Source organism: Eptatretus burgeri, chromosome 13 (assembly GCF_056783735.1).
Source record: "Eptatretus burgeri isolate ZD-2024b chromosome 13, Ebu_testis_v1, whole genome shotgun sequence".
Lineage (NCBI taxonomy): Eukaryota > Metazoa > Chordata > Myxini > Myxiniformes > Myxinidae > Eptatretus > Eptatretus burgeri.
The window spans coordinates 24,453,090-24,477,508 of record NC_140973.1 but is presented as its reverse complement, the minus strand read 5'-3'; the positions used below and the strand labels follow the sequence as shown (position 1 = coordinate 24,477,508).

At 45.6% G+C, this 24,419-nt stretch overlaps 1 protein-coding gene across 6 annotated transcripts in view; it reads right to left on the bottom strand.

Moving 5' to 3' along the window:
- LOC147014079 (leucine-rich repeat flightless-interacting protein 2-like) overlaps window positions 1–24,419 on the bottom strand; it is an 87,335-nt gene that overhangs the window by 20,301 nt on the left and 42,615 nt on the right. For 5 of the 6 annotated variants that reach the window (XM_085851729.1, XM_085851725.1, XM_085851727.1 and 2 more), the window contains 3 exons: window positions 22,132–22,212; window positions 21,939–22,031; window positions 4,406–4,498 (listed from right to left, as the gene is read on the bottom strand). In XM_085851729.1, coding sequence (XP_085707855.1) covers window positions 4,406–4,498; window positions 21,939–22,031; window positions 22,132–22,212 — 267 coding nt within the window. The remainder of the gene's footprint in view (window positions 1–4,405; window positions 4,499–21,938; window positions 22,032–22,131; window positions 22,213–24,419) is intronic. The other variant, XM_085851728.1, reaches the window with a different exon arrangement.

Sequence of the window (24,419 nt, the reverse complement as noted above, 5' to 3'; positions counted from 1 at the left end):
GGTGATCGCCAAGACTGCAACAACTACCGAGGGGTGACGCTGCTCTCAGTGCCGGGCAAGGTCTTTGCTTGGATAATTCTTGAAAGGGTACGCCACCATCTGCTTGAGCACCAGCGTCCAGAGCAGTCAGGCTTTACACCAAAGAGGTCAACGATTGACCATATCCTTGCACTTCGTGTCCTCACCGAACGCAGACGAGAGTTTCGGCAGGGGCTGCTTGCAGCCTATGTTGATCTCTGAAAAGCGTTCGATTCAGTGAATCGGGATGTCCTCTGGAGGATTCTTGGTCTTCGTGGGGTGCCACCAAAACTGATCGATCTGATCTCTGAACTCTACTCTGGTTCTGAGAGTGCTGTGAAGTGTGGTGGTACCATCTCTGACTTATTTCCAGTTGTTACTGGAGTTCGTCAGGGATGTGTACTTGCCCCCACACTTTTCAGCACTTGTATGGACTGGATTTTAGGGAGGATGTCGGAGAGATCAAGTTGCGGTGCATCGTTTGGGAATGTCAAGATCTCGGACCTTGATTTTGCAGACGATGCAGTCATCTTTGCGGAGACTTTAGACATCCTTTTGGGGGCCCTCGAGGTGCTGAATGAAGAGTCGGAGCCACTGGGATTATGGGTTTCTTGGGTCAAAACTAAGATCCAGGCTTTCGGTGACATCTTGGATGCTGCTGTCCTGTCTGTGTCTGTTTGTGGTGAGGATGTTGAGGTCGTGGAGAGATTCACTTACCTTGGCAGTGATATTCATGTCTCTGCTGGCTGTGAGTCAGAGGTCAATAGACGTCTGGGTCGGGCCTGGGGAGTCATGGATTCACTGGATCATGGGGTGTGGCGCTGCCGGTACCTGTGTGGGAGGACGAAAGTCCGAGTCTTCAGGTCCTTGGTACTTCCAGTCTTGCTCTATGGGTGCGAGACTTGGACTCTGACCAAGGATCTGAGACGGAGACTTAATTCCTTTGGTACCAGGTGTCTTCGGAGAATCCTTGGCTATCGCTGGTCGGATTTTGTGTCCAACGAGCGGTTGCTGAGAGAGACTCAGATGAGATTTGTTACCTGCATAGTCCGTGAGCGTCAGTTGCGGCTGTATGGACATGTGGCTCGTTTTCCTGATGCTGATCCTGCTCACCAGATTCTCTCAGCGAGGGAGTCTCATGAGTGGAGGAGGCCAGTGGGCCGACCACGTGCCTCATGGTTGCAGCAGGTTGACCACCATCTCAAGGAGATGGGGATGGGCCTGGCATCTGCCTGGGGGATGGCCAGACGGAGGCTCCTGGAGTACCGATGGAAAGTGGACGCAGCGACGCGCTGTTCTGGCACATGCTCCCATACCTGACCTGACCTAAGGGCCATTTCCGTAACAGTATGTTCCCAAAATACAGCCAAAACGGTACACGATAGCGCAAAAATTTTCGGCCCAATTTACTCACCAGTCTCCTGAGGTGTGTAGTATCAAGTTTCATTCAAATCGGGCAACGAAAAAATTATTCAAAAATCAATTCCCGATTCAGTCAAGTACTCTTCCGGAGAATTTGATCAATGCAAACAACCTCAGCAGTATAGTGCGCTGGTGCTATCCTCTTTCTTTTTTTTGAAATGATTTTTTATCAACCGCTGTCACAACGGGAACCCAACGGGTTCACGGGTCATCTGGTACTTTATAAGTGTGTGCATAATCTTTGTCAAGGCTGATAACTTATTCGTTCGGATGCAGCACAAGGCTGTGGGTTGCATCATTGGCTGAGAGTGTGGCTGTGCTGCTGATGCAAAACCCTCTGGAGATTGGGGCAGGAATTTGTAATTTGGCCATGGTACCGGCGATAGCTTGCCTACTCTTCGCAAAGGACACTGTGCGGTCTTGAATATCCACCAACGAATGCTGGGAGACAGGACTCCCAGTTTAATGCCCATCCAAGGGATGGCACACACATTGATGAATCACCCTGCTTGTGAAACATAGGGATTACAGTTTATACCTGAGTTGGGATTCAAACCCAGGCTAGACAGCTGAGAGGTGAGTGTGCGTACCTCTAGGCTAGGTCATCCTGTCAGCCCATTCTTTCTTTCTTTACGCTCTCCTTAATTCCATCTCCTCAAAACGTGTCTCTCTGTGTCTGTCTCTCCCACCCCCTTCACATTCCTTATTTAAGCCCCTTCACCTCAAATCATGTTTTTTTAAAGGGGTTTAAGGCTCATGGAGGAGATGCCACACAAATCACATACACACATTCAGACAGACACCAGACAACACAGGACTTGACTGAATTAAGCATCAGACAAACACAGCTGGTGACCTTGTGGAAGGTGAAGCAACTTCTCAGAGCACTCTTGGTGCTGGAAACACCATCTTATGACGTCACTTATTTTCTCTCTGCAGTCAGCATGGCAATTAAGGAGAAATCTCCCCTTTCCTCACTTCCGTTCCCCCTCCCCCACCCCCAATCCTGATGAGACACCATCCACGGGGTTCATACATGCCCAACCCTCCAAATTCTGAGCGCCGAGTAAGGAAACACCGTGTGCCATTTTTCATTTTTGGTATGATTTGGTCAAGGTCAAAATCGAACGGCCGACCTACCAGACTCTGAGCAGACAATCAAACCACAATGCTACAGAGTCTGGAAAGTTCCCTTTTCCAGCGAGTTCCCCATTTCTTCCCTTTCTCAATTTTGTCTGGCAAACAGAAAGCAACTGCTTTTGAGGTTTCCAAATGTGGCGTGGCTTTGTGAGGCAGGCTTCTGAGCCACTTGTAACAGTCATTGCAAGCCTCACAAGTTCTGGTGAGCAAAAACGTCACTGTGTCCGTCAGGCAGAAAGTAACTGTGTTTGAGGTCCCAAAATGTGGTGCGGCTTTGTGCGGCGGGTTTCTGGCCGGCTGGCCTGCCTAATGGGCAGTGCTTGTGATGCTGGGGAGAGGGTGGAAGGTGTGGCCTGCAGAGTGGACGGCACTTCTGAGACAGACACAAGCTGAGCTTTTCTAAAAGACTAGTGGGGTATATGCTTACACCTTGTGAGATATTGTGTAAGCATACGAACCATGCTTCCCCATTGTCTGGGGTTGCTTACCTGCATTTTTTTCACTTATTTATATTTTCATTTATGGATGTTGTATGATGATTCTGTGATTTTTCCTGGTGTACCAGCTTCGATGTCTATCGGCACACAACATTTCAGCTTTCTACGTCACCCAGAAGGTACCGATCTTAAATACAAGTCAGTGAGTCAGTCCGTGGTAAGAAAGCTTTATATATTAGACTAGCCGGTGCTTCACTGCTGGACCAATTAATCGTCCTGTTTGCCAAATTAACCTGTGCATAGAGTGCTTTAACCCCTCCTCCCTTCCCTGTCCTCATGTCCCACCACCCCACCCCACAGGCCCCCATCCCTCTGTCCCCCCCCCCTGTTCGTCCTGATGTCTCTTCCAGCTAGAAATGTCACACACATGATGACAGGCTTTAACAGGCCACTCGTTTGGAAGGAGGAGGGGGGGGGGGGTGAGAAAGGAAGGAGGACAAATTTAACTGTGCGAAGAGTGCTTCAACCTCAGTGTTGCACAAGTAAAAAAGGAAATTGTAATACACTCTGCCACCACCACCAGGTGGTACTACACGGTAGACATGTACACAGATAATTTACACCCCCACCCTCCTCCGCCCCCCACACCACTGCGTGAGGCCACAGCCACATAGCATATGTTACCTCCCACACAATCTTGTATTTGTATCCTGAGTTTGGAGTTTGTAACTTAAAAGATGTAGCCATGCAGAAGCAACAAAGAAAGCCACAGAGAGACAGAGATAATGGTGTTATATATATATATATATATATATATATATATATATATATATATATATATATATATATATATATATATACATACACACCATAGATTGTTGTTGTCGTCGTCGCTGCTATTGTCATGGATGTGGTTGTCGGTTTTTGTGTGCCCCTTCGCTGTACTGTTATGTACTAATATTTGTTATGCTGTACTATATGTTAATATGTTATGCTGTACTAATATTTTTATATTGCATCAAGGATTACTCTGTATAATTTTGTGTGCTCCTTCCGTGTCTGTCCCATTTTATTCCAAAGGGTTCCTGCTGTCATACCATCGGAACCACTGTGTTAAAGCTCCAGGTCCTGCTTCTTCCTCTTCCCTCCAGGAAAGACGGGCTTTTACAACAGGCATAAATATGATTAAACGGACACAAATTTCTGTTCTAAATAAATCGATCATTCGCTTTCCAACCATACAATTTTTTATTAAACGAGGACATCAGGAATCCTTTAAAATAAAGCATGACGCCCTGGACACCGACACATTTGGTGGGATAACTGTTGGTTTTTGCTCTGATGTTATGATTACAGGTGCATAGTGAGAGTGAGAGTGAGAGATATACCTCAATGCGCCTGTCCTTCCAATTTAGAACCTCACGCAGGTCGAGGACTTCCTGTGTCACAGCCGCATGTTGTTGCTGTAGCTGTGCTTTCTCCTGTTGTCATGTAGGTCGGGTTCGAGAGGGTGAGGTAAAGAACATGGCAGTTTCAGAACATTGGTAAATCAGGTCTATGTCTGTGTCTCAAGCCCATTCCTCCATCCCTGTGTCTACATTTCAACCCTTCTCTCTCTCTAAATTGCATACTTGTCCTTAGTGGTCGTTATCTTTAGTGGTCGTTATCTTTGACTCATTTTACAATTCACATGATTTTCACACTGAGGCAACCACAAGAAAAGGTCAATGAACCGCATGTGCCACTCTACATTGTTTTAATTGACCTTTTCAAACCATTTGATTCAATCGACAGATCCGGTTTATGGACACTTCTATCCAAAAAATGTTTTCAAGAGAGGTTTGTCACCATAGTCCATCAGTTTTACAAAGACACGAAAGGACAAGTCTCGATTGGAAGTCTGACTTCAGACCCATTCCTGGTCAACCACAGAGTCAAACAGGGATGTGTAGCTCACACCTACTTTGTTCACATTATTTCCTCGCTGCTGTGTTTAAGGATGCCTAAAAAGACTTTGAAGATGGTGTATACATGCAGTCCAGATCTGATGGGAAATTATTCAATTTTGCTCCACTGAAAGCCATGAGTGAGATCCCAGAAATATTTCTACGTGACATCTTATACACAGATGACTCGGTATGAGAAGCACATTCCCAAGATGAGATCCAGGAAATGTCTGACCGTTTCACTACTGCTGCCACAAGCTTTGGTCTTATAATCAACATAACAAAGACAGGTTCTTTTTCAACGAAGGACAAATGACTAGTAATATGAACCTACAGTGTATATAGCTGGATTACCACTCTTGGTGGTGGAGGAGTTCTGTATCGAATGAAAACAGCTACATTTAGATGCAGAGCTGTCCAGATGCATTGAGGCTGCCACCTCTGCTTTTGTAATCCTCCATTAAATAATCTGGTCAGAGCATGGCATTCTCACTGCCACAAAGTATAAGGTCGATCGGACTGCTGTCCTCAGTACATTCTTATACCCAGCAGAGACATTCACACCATATAGATGCCACACATGCAAACTAGCACATCTACAACTAGAAGGGGAGCACTCGGTAGAGTGCAAAACCTCTGCCGCCAATACTGCTGGGTCACTCAAGTGAACCTGATATCCTATTCATTGTAGGACAAAACGGATCAGACTCTACTGAACCACGATTGAATAAACTAAACGAGATCGACGCGCATGTAGAAATGCCAAAAAAATAAAATCGAAATTTTTTTGAAAAAAAAGTTGCAAAATTTGTTGTTTTTTTTCTCTAACAAATTTTTTTGGGGGGTTGGAAATCACTTAAAACATGTAGAAATGCAAAAAAAAAAAATTAAAATATTTTTCAGATAAAATGAAATTTTTTTGAAAAAAAGTTGCAACATTTTGTTTTATTTTCTCTAACAAATTTTTTTTTTTGGGTGGAAATCACTTAAAACATGTAGAAATCTAAAAAAAATATTAAAATATTTATCAAATAAAATGAAATTTTTTTGAAAAAAAGTTGCAACATTTTGTTTTATTTTCTCTAACAATTTTTTTTTTTGGTTGGAAATCACTTAAAACATGTAGAAATGCAAAAACAAAAATTCAAATATTTTTTTCAAAATGGCCGCCATAGCGGCCATATTGGACTTTGGACCAAGTCCAAAATCTCATGGCATGATCCTTGGACCAAACCTAATCCCCCCACCAAGTTTCGTCGAAATCCGTCCAGGAGTTTTTCCGTAATACTGTTCACAAACAAACAAACAAACAAACAGACAGGGGTGAAAACAGTAACCTCCGTCCATCTTCGATGGTGGAGGTTCACGAGAGGGGGACCACTCGGGAGAGTGCAAAACCTCCGCCGCCAATACTGCTGGGTCACTCAAGTGAACCTGATCCTATTCATTCAATTTGACGTCAACAGTGCTCACAGAGTTATAGTTTGCAACTTTCCCTTTTACTTTTAACTTTTACATACTCAATTCATTCGTCATAACTCGATTCCTTGAGACAGAAATTGATTTTAAGTGGGTATATCCACCTGAAGTTCCAAATTCAGCCGCAATTATAATTTTGGCATGTTTTTTATTGGAAATCACTTAAAATGTAGAAATGCAAAAAAAAAAAATCGAAATTTTGTTGAAAAAAAGTTGCAAATTTTTTTTTGGGGGGGCGGGGGGTTGGAAATCACTCAAAACATGTAGAAATGCAAAAAAAAAAAAATTCAAATATTTTTCAAAATGGTCGCCATTGCAGCCATATTGGATTTTGGACCAAGTCCAAAAACTAATGGCATTATCCTTGGACCATACCTAATCCCCCCACCAAGTTTCGTCGAAATCCGTCGAGGAGTTTTTCCGTAATACTGTTCACAAACAAGCAAACAAACAAACAGAAAGGGGTGAAAACAGTAACCTCCGATCTTCGATGGCGGAGGTTAATAACACCATCTCCGATATATCCTTGCAATCTAATGGAAAGACAATATGACAAACACAGAAGTGCTCATGTGTACAGACATGCCCAATATGGAAACTATCCTACTCAAAACACAACTCTGCTGGATTGGCCACGTGGTGTGCATGGAATGTTCAAGGTTACCTAAATTTGTTTGTTTGGTCAGCTGAGTGCAGGGAGTAGGACACAGGGTGGACAGTGCCTGCGCAACAAGGACATCGACAAATGCGAACTTAAGCCTGCAGAAATCCCACTTGAAAATTGGGACACCATCGCCCAAGACAGACATGCATACAATCTACAAAATCTACAAATAAAAGGCTGCTGACAGATCAATAATAACATGTGAACGACTATGACCACAGAGACGCCGTGATGACATCCTACATTCGAGGCCGATCTTAGCCGATTGTGACCAATGTGGGAGATTCAACCTCGTGTGTCAAACACGACACACGACGACTGCGGTAGTCTTAACAGGCACAATCATATCCGAGTGTATGGATTTTCAGCACTTCTTGCAAATGATGCAAACACACACAAATAACTATATATATATATATATATATATATATATATATATATATATATATATATATATATATATATATATATATATATATATATATTGTTACGGATTCGCGCCCGCCGGCGTGCTGACGGCCACGTAACTCGAATCGCGGCACGTCGCCCACCGGACGGACAATCCAGTCGTGACCCTCTCGGACCAACGCCGGGAACCAGTCACGGGTGGACCTTTCGGTCTCGCCGCGATCGAGCCAATCAGCCCCCGCATGGGATAGGGTTGCTCGCCAAATTCGACCTACCTAAGTACCCACGCAGAGGGTAGACCGGGCGATCGCACCTCGCCGCAGGTCGACTTCGGACACGGGCCACTTAAGCGACCCGTTCCGTACTATCGGGATAACCGAGCGGTGTTATCGTCGACCTCGACGGTTCGATTAATTATCGGGCGTATTCAGCCCACTACCAACCCTTTACGTGAAGCAAGATGAGGATTCAATGAAGGAAATGACGAAGCGAAGCGGGAAACAGTTCAACACAAAGCACATTTATTCGCGCTGAACGGAAAGCACACATATTCAATTCCACCAAAAGCACACAGAAAAGAAAAACACAATTCAATTTACACAAAAAGCAAATGCGACAATGCAGATCTAATACCGATTACACGAGCACACGGCAACACTTATACAATTTTACTTCACAGACGGCGCCGACAACACATACCCAAAACCAAGGAAAGAATACCCTCAAGGATGAGGCGGGCCTGAGGCCGAGACCGGGTCGGGCCTACCCGTCTGGTGATGAGACGCGGAGCGGCGATGGTGCCTCAACTCCGCGGGCCTCGCGGGCAGTGTCTGGTAGGGGGTGGGAAAGGGGCCCCCTTGGTCGCACTATCTCAGCGCGGAGGGAAACAGGAGGGGGTTGCTGATGCTCGGGGTATAGAGGATTTTTATTTCCCCGCAACGAGCGTCTCCACCTCGGCCAGGTCGCGCTGTCGGCCTCCCTGGGGTGCAGCTCCCTGCACGACGCGAGCACCCCCTCGTCTGCCCTCGCCGCCTCTCCACAGCTCCGTCCCCTCCATTCCGACTCCAACGCACACGACGACCAGCTCCTTCTTGCCAACTCCACCGCCCGCGAAGTCTTGACTCTCTGTTCCCTCTCGACTCTCCTACTCTACTGCTCTCTGGACTGACGAACACGGTCGCTTTTTATCAGCCCCGTGGCTTCGCCCTCTCATCTTTGACCCCCTCCCTTCGACCTTTCACCTCGCTCCCCATTGGCCCGAGAAAAAGTGGGCGTGAATGCTTTTTGATCCATAAATTTGCATATATCGATCGCCCTCCAACGCCCTGGGGGCGGGGCCAATTCGCCCCTCGCTCACCGATTGGACGGCAAAAAGTGGGCGTGTGTCGTTTTTGATCCGTTTTTGAAGCACAAAATCCATGATTTTGTACACGCTGTTCGGCGCGCGCCCTGCACGAGTCCAACACCGGTACCCACAGGCGGCGCAAGAACGGTGGCGATGCGACGGTTGCGAGGTGTGACGTGAAGGTCGTGGCGGTTGTGGTGAAGCGGTGGTTGGTGGTGGTAACAATGGCGGTTGGTCCAAATTAAAGATAGTAAAAGAAAAACGGCTATCCTGAAGAGTCGCAGCACGCATAAATGACATGTATTCCCACTAGACAACGGGTTTGGGCCTAACTACACATGTACTTACCGAGATACCTCACCTAAGGGACCTGAATGGTGGTTTGCGAATTTGGTAACCACAACAATATATATATATATATATATATATATATATATATATATATATATATATATATATATATATATATATATATATATATATATACACTAGCTGGGGTACCCGCACTGCGCTGCGGGGTTAACCACTTAAAACCCTCAAGTGCGAGGGCGACATAAATGTGCGATTAAGAGCAATGGTGTAATTGCGCACTTTGGGGGTTAATAAGCAATGAGAAACTGTTCATTTCAAGTTGAATGGGTAATTGGAGTATACTGACCGTTGATGTTATCCTGGAATTTAAAACAGACTCAACTTCTCGTGTGATTACTGCAGTACCTCTTGATACACTACATTTCTGGTCTGATTGTTGGGAGCCATGATGCTGAGGTTTGAAGAGTTGCCAGTGCGAGATGCTGCCACATAAAACATTCCATTGGAGAAGCAGCTTGCGAAGAGGTCAACCCTATGGCCTTGAAAGTCTGGCCCTATGACTTGTTCACCGTCATGGCAAAGCAAGGCTTAATGGGGAACTGTTGCCTGCGGAAGTGGAATGGCAGTTCAGCATCAGAAGGCATCAGTGGTATCCTCGGGATGAGGACAACTTGACCTTTGTAAGGGCCACAGGAGATGGTTGCCTCGATCACGTTCTCGTGCAATCTTGTGACTGTGCACTGGGTGCTATTGGTGGTTTTCTGTGGCTCCAGGGACCTTAGTACCATGATGGGGGAGCCGACCTTCAGTCTAAGTAGGTGTGGTGGCATGCCTGTCAGCTTGAGGGAGTTGAGGAACTCCACGGGGTAGGTCACGGCTTCCTCATCGCTCATGGCACTGTCCACCGACTTGTACTGTTTCTCTTCTCCGGGGAACTCATTCATGAGCCAAGTGTTGAGGTGGTTGACATTGGTGTTAAGTGGAGAGACGATGGCCCGTTCTGCTAACCACTCTGACCTGTTGTAGTTGACTGCCAAGTTTTGTTAGACCTCTGCCTTGAGTTCTTCCAGTCTGACAACACACTTTCCAAATGTAGGTGGTATGTTGATGGTGTCAGGCTCAGCAGCGAGAGTGAGTCGACCTTCTCCAATGTCCAGAAGCAGGTGTGCAAAGTCAGCAGCTGCAGTGTCGTTACTAAGGTGAGCCCTCATGTTGGTGGTGAGCTTCATGATTTTGAGATGGGTCCATAGGTGGGATTGCTTGAGGGTGACATTGACAAGAAAAATGACTTGTCCCATTTTTCACTACCGGCAGGATTTGCCTGAAGTCACCACAAAGGAGAGTGGGGATGCAACCCATTGGTCTGTTGATGCTGGTGATATCTTGAAGAGTGCGGTTAATCACCTCGTATACCGATTTGTGGGTCATGGGAGCTCTGTCTACGATAATGGCTGATGTGTCCTTCAGGACTTTAGACATGGCTGAGCCGCGGGTGATTTTGCACGTTGGCTGGCCCATCCTGTGCGTATCGAGCGGCACCTTAAAGGTGCTGTGTATTGTTCGGCCACCTTGGAGGAGAGTGGTGGCTATTCCGCTTGAGGCTGTTGCCAGCACAATCTCGCCTTGGGACCTGATCTTAGCAAGGATGAGAATGATCAGATACGTTTTGCCCGTGCCACCTGGGGCATCCAAGAACATGATGTTACCTTGGTGGCTGTTATTAGGGTTATCGGTCTGTTGCATAATCTCGAGGAACGTGTTGTAGACCGTGCGCTGATCATCTGTAAGATTGGTTTGGAGGTTTTCTGCCTGCGCCGCCATTAGGGTGCACAACTTTTGCAAAAGTAGTTGCTGAAATGAAGCACTATGTGCCTATAGATTCCACTAGTGAAGTTTTTTTTTTTTTTGTATACCTTGTCGAGGCTCGTATGAGAGCGAACACACAACTCACAGCAAGGGGGCATGAGACAAGAGGGGCGGGAGTGGAAGGGACAAAACAGTGGGGAACAGAGACATTAGGTGAACTGAGGAAGGGAGAGGGATGGGGATGGGACGGGGAACATGGCGAAGAGAAGATGGACATTACAGGGACTTTCAGAAAGGAAAGGAGGGGAATTGAAGGAAGTGGGCTTGGGTGGATTATCGGGGGTAGAAAAGATCGAGGATTTGGATGGGAGAAGATAAGAGGTGGTGGTGAACAGCCGTTTTGAAAGCCTGGAGGGAAGAATGGGAAAGAATAGAGTGAGGAAGTTTATTCCAAAAGCGGGGAAAAAAGAGAAATGAAAGAGTGAAGATGAGCAGTGATTCGTGATTTTGGTAGTTTTACCAGAAGGGGGTTGTTGGCGGACCTTAAACGTCCTGTGGAAATGTGGTGGGGACAAATCGCAGAGAGAGCAGGGGGGGCAAGGCTGGAGAGGAGTCGGTAGAAGAGAGAAAGACCACCGACCAATCTGCGGTGATTGAGTGAGAGGCCCAAAGACTCAGCTTCATTGCGGGAGATGCCGATGATCTTAAATGCCCTGGTTTCGACAGCGTGAAGCCGAGAAAGGTGGGAGGCAGGAGCACCAGCCCAGAGAGGAGAGCAGTACTCCATCAGGCTACGGACAAAAGCTTTGTAAGTGGTCAGGAGCTCAAGAGGGCCGAGGAAGGACTTTGCACGACGGAGGATTCCCAGTCGGCGACTGGCTTTTGAGGCGAGGTTGGAAATGTGACTTTCCCAGGAAAGGTCATCGCAGATAGTGAGACCCAGAAGCTTGAAAGAAAAGACTTCTTCCAGAGGATTGTTGAGAAAGTGGATGGGTGGGTTTTCTAATCGGTCCTTTTGAAGAAACATAGTGAGAGTGTGAGATTTGTCTGGATTGAAAGACATGTTCCACGTGTTGGACCAGTTTGTGATTTTATCCAGATCTGCAGTGAGCGAAGAAGCTGCTGCTTGCCGGTCTGAGGGATGACAGATGGTACGGCAGAGGGTGGAGTCGTCAGCAAAGAGAAATAGAGGATTTTCCAGAGAGTCCGAGAGATCATTGATGAAAACCAGAAAAAGAACAGGGCCCAGAACGCTACCTTGAGGAACTCCAGCCTGCACAGGAAGAGGGGATGAAAGAACTCCATTTAGGGCCACACGTTGACTGCGACAGGAGAGGAACTCTGCGAGCCATGAGTGGAGATGGCCTTGAATACCATGGGAAGAGAGTTTGGTGAGTAGTGCAGGGTACCAGACTGTGTCAAAAGCACATGATATGTCCAGGGATACGGCTCGGATTTCCTGTCTGGCATTGAGGACCTCCATCCATTGATGGGAGAGCAGAAGCAGCATATCCAGGGTAGAGTGACCTGGTCTGAAACCAAATTGATGATTGGAAATCAGGCCATTGGAGAAGAGGAAGGCTTTCATATCTGAAGCGATGATGGATTCCATAACCTTGCTGATGATTGGGAGAAGGCTGATTGGTCTGTAGTTACAGGGATCTGTTTTTGCACCTTTTTATGCAGGGCAGTGATGTTAGCAGATTTCAAAGCAGATGGAAGATGACCTTGGGCAAATGAGAGGGTGAATAGAACAGAGAGAGGGTGAGCAAGAGCAGAAGAGCAGGCTTTGAGGACACGTGGGCTGATGCCATCTGGACCGGTTGCAGAATCTGACTCGAGGTTTGAAAGCAAGCTCTCCACTTTGTCAGAAGAAAAGGATACAGAGTCCAGGGACAGTTGGGTGCGACTGGGCAAAGGCATTTACATTTACAAACATTGTTAGGCATTTACAAAATGTCAGGAGTAGCGTTTTCATAAAGACATTATTAATGACAAATGAGAGCATGATCAATTAATTATGAGAACAACCAAATATGTTTTAAGCGACATGGTTTTCATATATGACAACAAAACAATCTAGCAAACAAGCAACCACACAGATATCTTACAGAGAACATAGCGTTTGTTTTGTATAGTCTGGGTAAAGCTTCCTGTGCTCTTCCACGCACTGTAGCAATGCTTGACGTTGTTTTTCATCATTGCACATATGAATAAAGTCAGACACTAGCTTAATTGCTCTTTCAGCTAGATCATTTACGACACGCAAAGAATTAGCAGTGACCACCACGCCAGGTGGATGGCGAAAGCCATCTATTTTCTCAAATTAGCTTTGCTCCAAGACCAGTTCAAGATATCGGATGTTCAACAAGTGTATTTAAACAGAGTGGCCAAGTTCGTAGGTCTGTTCTATGCTAAAGCATTCCTACAGAGTCCACTTAGCACATCTGCGGCACGACACGATCTGAAGTTCATGGCTGACATGTTCCTGTACAAACATTATGACAGTGGTGTAGCAGATGCTTGTATCTTATCGTGCAATCACCATACTTGGTACTTAACACCTCAGTTAGTTGTGTTGTCCCTAGCTGATAACGGTGTCCCGAACACAGAGAGAGTTGATGGGACAAGTGCTATTTGATACAGAACGGCCTGAGAAGTTCGACTCTGGCAAGCCACAACTTCCCCACGTGGAATTTAATTCAACTGATGATATGCCAACGCTAAGGTCTTTCATTAGCCAAGAATCCTGGCTGATGTTTGACCTCCTATGAATAGACGATGATCAGGAGTGGCTGCAGACACCTGTGGCTATGTGGGATAAGTTCACGAGTTACAAGGAAATTTTGCGAAAGTGCTAATTCTTTGCGTGTCGTAAATGATCTAGCTGAAAGAGCAATTAAGCTAGTGTCTGACTTTATTCATATGTGCAATGATGAAAAACAACGTCAAGCATTGCTCCAGTGCGTGGAAGAGCACAGGAAGCTTTACCCAGACTATACAAAACAAACGCTATGTTCTCTATAAGATATCTGTGTGGTTGCTTGTTTGCTAGATTGTTTTGTTGTCATTTATGAAAACCATGTCGCTTGAAACATATTTGGTTGTTCTCATAATTAATTGATCATGCTCTCATTTGTCATTAATAATGTCTTTATGAAAACGCTACAGCTGATATTATGTAAATGCCTAACAATGTGCTGTGCAATAATTGCCAAAATATGGGATTTTCAGTGAAATTCCAAAATGGCAACCCCTTCTCAAAATGTTGGGACAAGTTGTAAATAATATTTACAGGTACTTACTATCACAATGGTGCCTACTGAAGTGCATTTGGCCATCGAAACACAGAGAAATATATTTTTTTAAATATTCAATAATCAATATTATTTCCAAAAATATGGATTTTTCCTGAAATTTCAAAATGGCGGCCCGCGGTCAAAAAAGGTGGGAAATTTTTCAAACTTTGGTCAATCACCTAACTTCACTAGTGGAATCGATAGGCACATAGTGCTTCATTCCAGCAACTACTTTTGCAAAAGTGGTATACCCTAGCCGCCATGTCTTCGAGGTCATAGCTCACTGCCCTCTGGTATTCTCGGGAAAGCCTCTCGTTCATGTCATGCTGTGGTGCAGGGAGGCGTAGACTTGCAGAGGTTGGCCACCCATCAGAGCGACCTTGTCTTCGAGACAGCAGAGGGCTTGGTTGTAAATGTCGTCATTGTAGTCTGCATCTGCATTGTTCACACGGTGCCTGTGTTGGTAGAGGAGGTCCTCTGAGAGGTGATCGCGGAACTGTGTCCATAGGTCAATTAGGTTGCTGGGGACACAGGCTGTGAGGATGATCACCAAGAGACTTTGCATGTTGGCTGGAGAATGGGTGACTGTGGCCTCCTCCATGGCCAGGCACAGGTGCAGGTCATCCTCCAGAAGTCCTCTCATATGGCAGGTCTCTCAGAATGTATCGCAGACATGGTTGTTGACTGTCCTCAGATTCTCAAAGGATGTAGGACCGGTCACTTCATTGAGGAGCAATTGCAGGAAGTAGCATTCTCCTGCCCTTGGACTGACGGTGCAGATGCGGCCGATTGCTGGAGCCCGCCAGATCTCATTTCGTGGGTCGTTTCCGTCTAATGGGACACCCCTCTTGCGCCGTATCCACTTCTTTGTGCTTAAGTTCCAAGTGTAGTACTCAGGGACATCAGCGTATTTGAGAGTTTTGGCGAATATGTGATTGTTGCATAGTTCAAAGAAGGCAGTAAGGGTGGTGGCTGGCGGTGGCCCTTGAGCTATGTTCATTGCGTTGGCTTCGGTGAATATTACTCTTTGTCCGTTCTGGAGGTGCATGGCCAAGCCAACCACTGGTGGAAAGTGGTCATGCGTTGGGTGCTCCAGAATGCACCAGGCTGCCTCACAGCTGCCCACGTACCTCGCATTTTGGAACAGGGCGATCTCGTCCACCACTCTCGGCTGGTCGGTCTGTTGCTCATTGTCGCGATGTGTTCGCAGCAGCTCAAAAACTTCCTGGTCTGTTCCCTTCGTGACATACTTGAGTACATACTTGATGGAGTTTATGCTGCTGCAGAGTTCCACGTTGATGATGGTAATTAAATTTCCACAGTAGGAGTGGGTTGTACGGGATGACCCACTGGTTGGTAACCTCTTGATTGATGCATTTGCTTCGCTGTAGCATCTTGATGTTGCCTATGTGTCCGCCATCTTCCGGCTTGCGGCGTCAGTACTTGGGATAGCCGTCTATGCCTTGTTCTGTGCACTGAAGGAATGTCTTGGGAAAATGTTTGGTGCACTGCCGGTCCACCATGCAGGGCGAGTTCATGTTGATTGCTCCGCAGGGGCCGTGGATCATGTGGTACAGCACAAATTAGTGAAGCTGTGGGTCTTTGTCCTTGTCGTGAATCTCAGCTGCAATGACCAAGTCGATCTCTTCCGGCCTGATTTTGTACTGTGGGTCTTGCCAGGTGAGGATGTGGACGTGTGGTAGGCCTCGCTTCTGGTACCCGATGCTGTACAGCCAAGCGCGCACCTTGCCAAAGGCAGCCTCCTTCACAATCAGTTCCATCAGCTTCTTGTGCTTTTGGCAGAACACCTGTGCCACCATGTCTGGTCTGTCCTGTGCTTGTTGACCCGGCAGGAGGTTGTCCGTGATTTCTGGCCACTGCGGGTTACATGTCATGGTGATGAAGAAGTCAGCCCAGCCCATCCTTCGGACATATGCCATGGCATCACTCTGTCTCTCAAGCATGTAGCATGGACCACCAGTGTAGGTGACCGGAAGTACTACTCTTTGGCCGACTTGCAGAGGTACGCCATCAATAGCCAGGATGGAGTCTCTTAGGCTGATGTAGCTGTCTGCTCTGAGAGCCTTTTGTTCACGGCACAAGAACTGAAGTCTCTCGGTCTCAATTTTACAGTCGGCATCTACCAGGTATTGTTGGAAGAGGCGCGCACCTTGCAGAAGGTAGTTGCCATCCCTTACCATGATGTGACAGCTGTAGAATTGCTGTTGAGTCACCTTGCGTCCATTCCTGCCGGTGATGTAGATATGGTAACCATCTGTGCCGTAAGGGAAGAGGAGTGGCTACTGTAGTGGATCATAGGCTGCGTGGAGCTCAGGGATCCTCTTGAGGGCGCCGTCCTTCAGGCGAATGATGATGTCGCGATTTTCCGTTGGTTCATTGTCCATGAAGATGGCCACCTCAGCTGCTGTCTTGGCGTTGTATCGCCATTCATGCTGACCCCGGGGCCTCTTGTCCTCTCTGATCACGATCTTCCGTTCTTCACTATTGTCCTCTTCTATGATGTCTTTGGCGGTATTGTGCTGTTGGACGTAGTGGTTGTTGTCTTGAAACCACTCAGTCAAGTTCCCAAGAAGCTGTTGATTTAGGCGCCTGTTCTGGCCCCTGATTTCAGTCTGCTGTGCGAAGCTGTCGAGGAAATACACCTGGAAGAACTTGGGCTGGTCTTCCTGTGGCGGTAAGAGGCTGCCGATGCGGTGAAACACCTGACCTTGAATCTTGAAGCTTGGGTTCCATCCCTGCACAGAGGCATCCTTGTGGCCGAAACTGGTCAATGAGAAGCAGCCATTGTACTCGCGGATATTGAACAGGAAGGTCTTACTCATGGGGCCTTCTCCTGAAAAGAGCTCTTGAAGGATTTGAGGGAGTGGAGGGAATGGCTGCAGGATAACCTTGCCTCCTGAGCAGCAAATGCAAGGCCTTTCTGCCTTGAATTTTTTTTGCACCACAGTGGCAGCAGAGCTTTTCCATTGGCCCAATGTTTGCTTTAACATGGAGATCATTTAGGTCATAAGTCAGTGCTGGCCTATTGGCAGCATCGTGCTCTCTTTGTCGAGTGGTTCGAATACGCTGATCTTCAAGACGGCGAGAGTTCGTTTCAGCAGACTCGGTTGCTCGGGTAGATGCAGTGCATGAACGCTGATCTTCAAGATGGTGAGCTTTGCTTTCCGGAGACTCGGCTGCTCGGGCAGATTCATTGCGTTTTTTTTATTTGGGAGAAGACGCAGTGTTTTCAAATCTTCTCTCTCTGTCATTCAGGCCCTCTTCTTGGCATCGGCTGCAGCAGAATTACGTCCTATTCGTTCTTTACGGGGCATGTTTGCTTACGAACGAACGAATGGATCCAGGGGAATCCAGGGAGCAATTACAACCAACAGCCGCTGTGTTTCTTCTCGTAGGGCAGTCTTTCGGCATCTGAAGGGAATTGAGTCGAAGAAAGCTGTTATTTTTTTTTTTTTTACCAAATAAACTATATTGAGTGTATCGTTCAAAGATAGGATTTACATTAGCACCAATTACACGACTGTGGACTATGGTCACATGTCATGGTGAAAAAACCGATGGAAAATGTGAAAATTCTAGATATGATTTACAGCAGCATCAATTACATGACTGTGGACTGAATGGACACTGGTGGAAACACTTAGGGAAAAGTTGACGTAAATATGCAATGGTGTGCTCTTGGGCAGTTATCCTTCGAATGTGCTGATTTGTAAATCCACGACCAATGAAGTACAATAGTACAGCTTATCTCTCAAAATGTTCATCGCAAGCGTAATGAATGTCTCCAGGTTTTGAAGTCTGGCAACTGCATCATTTGTGTCCTTGTGAGATGCAGCTGTGGTCAGTCCATGTTTTACGACGGAAATTTTAGTCAGTAACTGCTGGTGAATAGTGTCAGTTTTCATGCGTGCGTCATGAAGTATCTGTTCTGGAGTCGGATTTGCGGCAGCTTGAGAGGAAATTGTGGGTGGAATCGGGCGTGCCATATTGTACATTCAAACCACTTACTTTCCAGACACGTTGGACACGCTGTATATTTGTCGCAGACAACACAAAAATTACTTGTATTCGTCGCAGACAACACGCTGTTACTTTCATTTCGTGTCGTGACGCTGTCACTTTCACTTTTCTTTCCTTCATTATGAGCACAGTCCAGGTTGCCGGCACACCTCTCTCTCCCACCACTGGGGGTGAGGTTGGATTTATAATTTACCTCGGCAGTCTGTGGGCACTACACATGGTGAGCTCGAGCCCCCTGAGCCCCCTGGATCCGCCACTGACCTGTCCTATAACCTTTCCTGCATCATCCTGGTTTAGAAAATACATGGTTTGGAGGGTCGAGCTTGCAAACAGTGGGCACTAGAGGGGGACATACAAACAAACTCCACTGCTATATATATATATATATATATATATATATATATATATATATATATATATATATATATATATATATATATATATATATATATACATATATATATATATATATACATATATATATACATATATATATATACATATATATATATATACATATATATATATACATATATATATACATATATATATATACATATATATATACATATATATATATACATATATATATACATACATATATATATATATATATACATACATATATATATATATATATACATACATATATATATATATATATATATATATATATATATATATATATATATATATATATATATTTACATACACTCAGTGTACAAAACATTAGTAACACCTGCTCTTCCCATTAAAATAGACTGATCAAGTGAATCCAGGTGAAATCTATGATCCCTTATTTATTGCACCTGTTAAATCCACTTCAATCAGTGTAGATGAAGGGGAGGAGACAGGTTAAAGAAGGATTTTTAAGCCTTGAGATGATTGAGACATGGATTGTGAATGTGTGCCATTCAGAGGGTGAATGGGAAAGACAAAAGATTTAAGTGCCTTTGAACGGGATATGGTAACATTTTCCAGGCGCACCGGTTTGAGTTTGTCAATAACTGCAACACTTGGATTTTTCACACTCAACAGTTTCCAATGTGTATTAAGAATGGTCCACCACCTAAAGGCCAAGGGCAGGCCAGTGGTTGAAAATGGCTCATTGATGAAAGAGGCCAAATGAGGCTGACACAAATTGTGCAGAGCAACAGACGGGCTACATTTAGTCAACCGACAGTCCAGTACAACATTGGTGCCGAAAGACTCCTAAGAAAGCACAACTCGTCGTACCTTGACACGAATGGGGTATGGCAGCCGACGACCGTACAGAGTTCCACTGCTTTCAGCAAAAACACAAGAACCTGCAGTTACAGTGGGCTAAGGAATGAAAACACTGGACACTGGAGGATTGGAAAAAACATTGCCTGGTCTGATGAATCCTGGTTCCTGCTGTTTCACACTGATAGAACGAGGGTATGGAGAAAACCACATGAGTACATGCATCCATCATGCCGTGTGTCAACATTGCAGGTGGGTTGCGGTTGTGTGATGGTGTGGAGTGTGTTTTCATGGTACACGTTGTGCCCCTTGATAAAAGTGGAGCAACGTTTGAATGCCACAGGATATCTGAACATCATTGCCAATCAGATGCATCCCTTCATGGCAGCAGTGTATCCATCTGCGAATGGATTTCTTCAGCAGGATAATGCCCCATGCCACAATGCTAGGAATGTCCAGGAATGGTTCCATGAACATGACAGTGAATTCAGCTTACTGCAGTGGCCTGCCTAATCACCAGATCTCAATCCAATTGAGCATCTGTGGGATGAGATGGAACGAGCTATTTCGAGTCGAGATCCACGACCAGCCAACTTGACACAACTGTGGGAAGTATTAGAGTCGCCATGGGCCAACATCCCTGTGGAACGCTTTTGAAACCTTTTAGTGTCCATGCCCTGACAAATTGAGGCTGTTCTGAGGGCAAAATGGGGTGCAACTCAATATTAGGAAGGTGTTCCTAATGTTTTGTACACTGAATGTATATATTGTCATGTCCACGCCGGTTATGGGTCGTCTGGGTATTTTGGGTCTGAAAGAGTTTTAAAGGGTCTAAGGGTGTGAAAGGGACTAAGGGGTCTGAAATGATGGTCTTCAGGTTATAAAGGGTCTGAGGTTCTTAGGGGGTCTCAAAGGGTCTTAAGAATTTTAAGGGTCTTTAGGGTCTCTCTGTGTCTTCGTAGTCTTAATGGGTCTCGGTTGTAAAGGTTTGAAAAGGTCTTCAGAGTCGTAAAGGGTCTTATGGTTCGAAAGGGTTTAATGGAATTAATACACATAAATCATGTTTTGTGCGGACAAACAAACAAACAAACAAACAAATGGACTCAAATACAATACCCTCTCCTCTGGTGAGGGTAACAACTCCAAAGGGGAAGTGTGTGGGTTGTGCATTTTGGGCATCAGTGTTTTTCAAATCAGATCCCACAAATGTGTGCCAGTTGAGAAACACCTTTAAATATAAAAATGTTCAAAAAGAAAAAACAAAGAAGAAAAAGAGTAATCAGCCATTGCAAACCCTCACCAGGACTTATTTCGAGGGGTGTGTATTTATAGGTTTTAGGATAAATCCAATATGGCTGCCAAACCATGTGACCTATGACATCATATGTGACCCTTTTGTTCCTCATGGATGGGCAGTCATATGTGTGAAGTTTTGCCTCGATCTTTTCAACCATTTCAGAGAAGATTTTTGAAGATTAAAAAAAAAAATAAAAAAAAATATGGCTGACGAATCACGTGACTGATGACGTCATCAAAAATATTTTGTGGACCATTTTATCCCGAGATAACCCTCAAATTTTTTATACTGATCGGATGGAGCGTTATACATATGCAATTATGACATCATAACAAAGGCACCTATGACGACATTAAAATACCACACATTCCCCATGAGGAGTACTTGCTATGTGCCACTTGTACACCCATGGCTTGGAGAACACTTGTGTGAAGTTTCTCCTCGATTTGTCCAGCCATTCTGGAGAAGATTTTTATGGGTTTTCGAGTAACTCCAATATGGCTGTCAAACCACGTGACCGATGACGTCATAATTATCATTAAAACATTCTACATGAGTAGTCGAACCAATGGTGAAAATTTCGTCTCAATCCGACAAGTGGTTGCGCAGAAAAACACGAAAGTTATGTGTGGACAAACAAACACACTGACAGACAGACGAACAAACAAACGGACCCAAATGCAATACCCTCTCCGAATCCTTCGGCGAGGCTAAATATCATCACAAAACTGAGCATATTAACTTTAGCCAAAGGTCGAAGCCGTAAGCCATAAGGCTTTGGCTAAACTTTAGCCAAAGGTTGAAGCCCTGGTCATTCAAAGCCGTAAGACTCGTTAAAGTAAAACTAAAAAAAAGTAACACTAATACTTGTTCCGAAGGCCAAAATGCATGGTCATACAAGAAATCCTTGCTGATTATGCCTTAGGAAACGTCTACGTTGTTTGACACCCACGAACACGGCGTGCACCAGCAAGCAAAGCGATATAGGATGCCTCACGTATGAATCACTCAACACCTCATCGGCGATGTAATCATTCACATGAAATCGGATTGATCAATCACAAGAACAGGGTATAAGGTGACATTTTGATGAACCTGACCTTCAACAGCACATCCTGTTGTCCCAGGTTCTCTTGGAGCTCCATATTCTTGTGTTTGAGAAGAGCCTCACTCTGTCTGTGCCTGGAAAGTTCCTGAAACCAAAATCACGAGTGCTCATTTGAACAACTCCTTCATCTCAACATTTATGGCTTGTGTGATAATGAAAGATCCAGTTCTCTAACGATTATGCACCTGGTTCAAGCTCTTGTGCTCTTTGTTCTTTACTGCCGTATGTTCCTCCATGTCCTCTAAAGTGTCTCGGAGGAGTTCCACCTAAGAAAAAAGAAAGGTCCGATCTTCTTACTCCGCACCCTTGATCAACTTGTTAAATTGTTCCTCCTAATTTCCATCACATTAATTTTTCTAAGGTGGGTTGCACAAAAGAAGATAATGTGAGGTGTAAGCAAAAAGCATCTTTTGGTGTCGTCCATCACGCCGAAGTAACACCCAACACTAAATTTTAATGATCCAAGTTAAAAAATCTCTGGAAAAAAATGTGATTTCCTTCTGACCTCATGAGGCTCATGAACTGGAATAATTGTGAAAGTGGTTTATTATCTGTAAATTATTATTATTGCAAGCAAATACAACCCGTCACTTCGCCGTCAGGGATATTAAGGGTGGGGGGAGAAATGGGGAGGGAGAAAGAGGAGGGAGGGGAGAGAGAGGAAGGAGGATAGAGAGGACGGGGGGGGGGAGGCAAGAGGAGGGAGGGCAGGCTAGGGGCGGTGAGGAATGGGGGGCTAGGAAGAGGGGAAGAGCGAGGAAGGGGGCAGGGAGAGCGACAACTCACCAAACGTTGCTATACACTGCAGGAAGGATGGGTGTGAGGAAGGGGGTGGAGGGGGAGAAAGGGACAGAGAGAGCGAGAGAGAGAGAGAGAGAGAGAGAGAGAGAGAGAGAGAGAGAGAGAGAGAGAGAGAGAGAGAGAGAGAGAGAGAGAGAGAGAGAGAGATGTGGGAGGAAAGTGCTGCATTTTATTAGGCGGGGGGGGGAGCGATGAGGTGATAGAAAGTGAGAGACAGAGAGTGAGGCGGGGGGGGGGAGAGAAAGGTAAGGGGAGGAGGGTGGGGTTAGCAATGAGAATGATATGTTATGCTCAATGATCAGGCGCGCGCGCACGCACACGCGCACACACACACACACACACACACACACACACACACACACACACACACACACACACGCTTCAGTATGCACACAACGTAGAAATCAAGAAAATTACCGAATACCAAGATTCCAAAAATAAATGAAAAGACCCTGGAAGTTGAAGAGATCCAAAATTGGACCAGTGTTCAATGAAGCAACGCTAATAATGAAGAACTTTACAGAGATCTTAAAAACAATCCCTGGGAATATTAATACAAATCAACTGCAGTTGGAAGCTGTCTGGAGCTCAGTGACGATCCTCAAAGGAGCCCTTGGAACAAACCTTTGAGAACAAAACTTCACACCTTGGTCCATGATTTGTGACCGCTCTTACCGAAACGGAAGTGGATACGTCGAGACCTGGGAGGACTCCATTCCACCTTCTGAAACCCGCATATGGAGATAACAACGAATAACACACACACACACACACACACACACACACACACACACACACACACACACACACACACACACACACACACACACACGAAGGTGGATACTTAAAAGACCTGGGGCGGAAGCATTTAAAATCCACACTATCCACCTGGTAAAGGTCTGCCTGCATGCGTGCGTGCGTGCGTGCGTGCATGATTGTACATGCAGCGGCCTTTGCACCCCTCGTTTTGGCTCACTCTGAATCTGATTTGTACATGCTACAGTCCCCTCAATAGAGGGGCAGGGGTGGGGGAACAGGGGGAGGGGGAGGGGTGGGAGAGAGAGGTGGGATAGGGGTGAGAGAGAGGGGGTGGAATAGGGGTTAGAGAGGCAGAGAGGTGAGAGAGGTAGAGGAGTGAGAGAGGGAGAGGGGTGAGAGCGGGAGAGGGTAGAGGGAAATGGATTCTGGCAGATGAGATTCCCAGTTTAACGTCCACCCAAGAGACGGCACACACATTTATGAATCACCCTGCCTGTGAAACACCGGGATGACAGTTTATAGCTAGGTTCGGATTCAAACCCAGTCTAGACAGCTTAGAGTGAGCATGTGTACCTCTCAACTTTCCTGCTGTGAAGTGGCAATTAATTATTTCATAACAACTGAAAACATTTTCTCCTCATTGTAATCATATAATTTATTTTGCCTTCCTACCTCCGGTATCGAACCATGCTATCGCATTTGATTGAAGCTTGAAGAACGCGTGTCAAGTGGCTTCACCAAGCAATCCACGAAACAGTTGAAAAAAACTTTTTAAAACGAAACGTTTCATTTTTACTTGTATTTCTCGATGCCTAAGTGATTGGTGGTATAATGGAAGGATGCACAAAAATGGGAAACATCGGTAAAATAAAATTTCACATTTTCAGCGAGCCTTCCACCACCTGTTGCACTG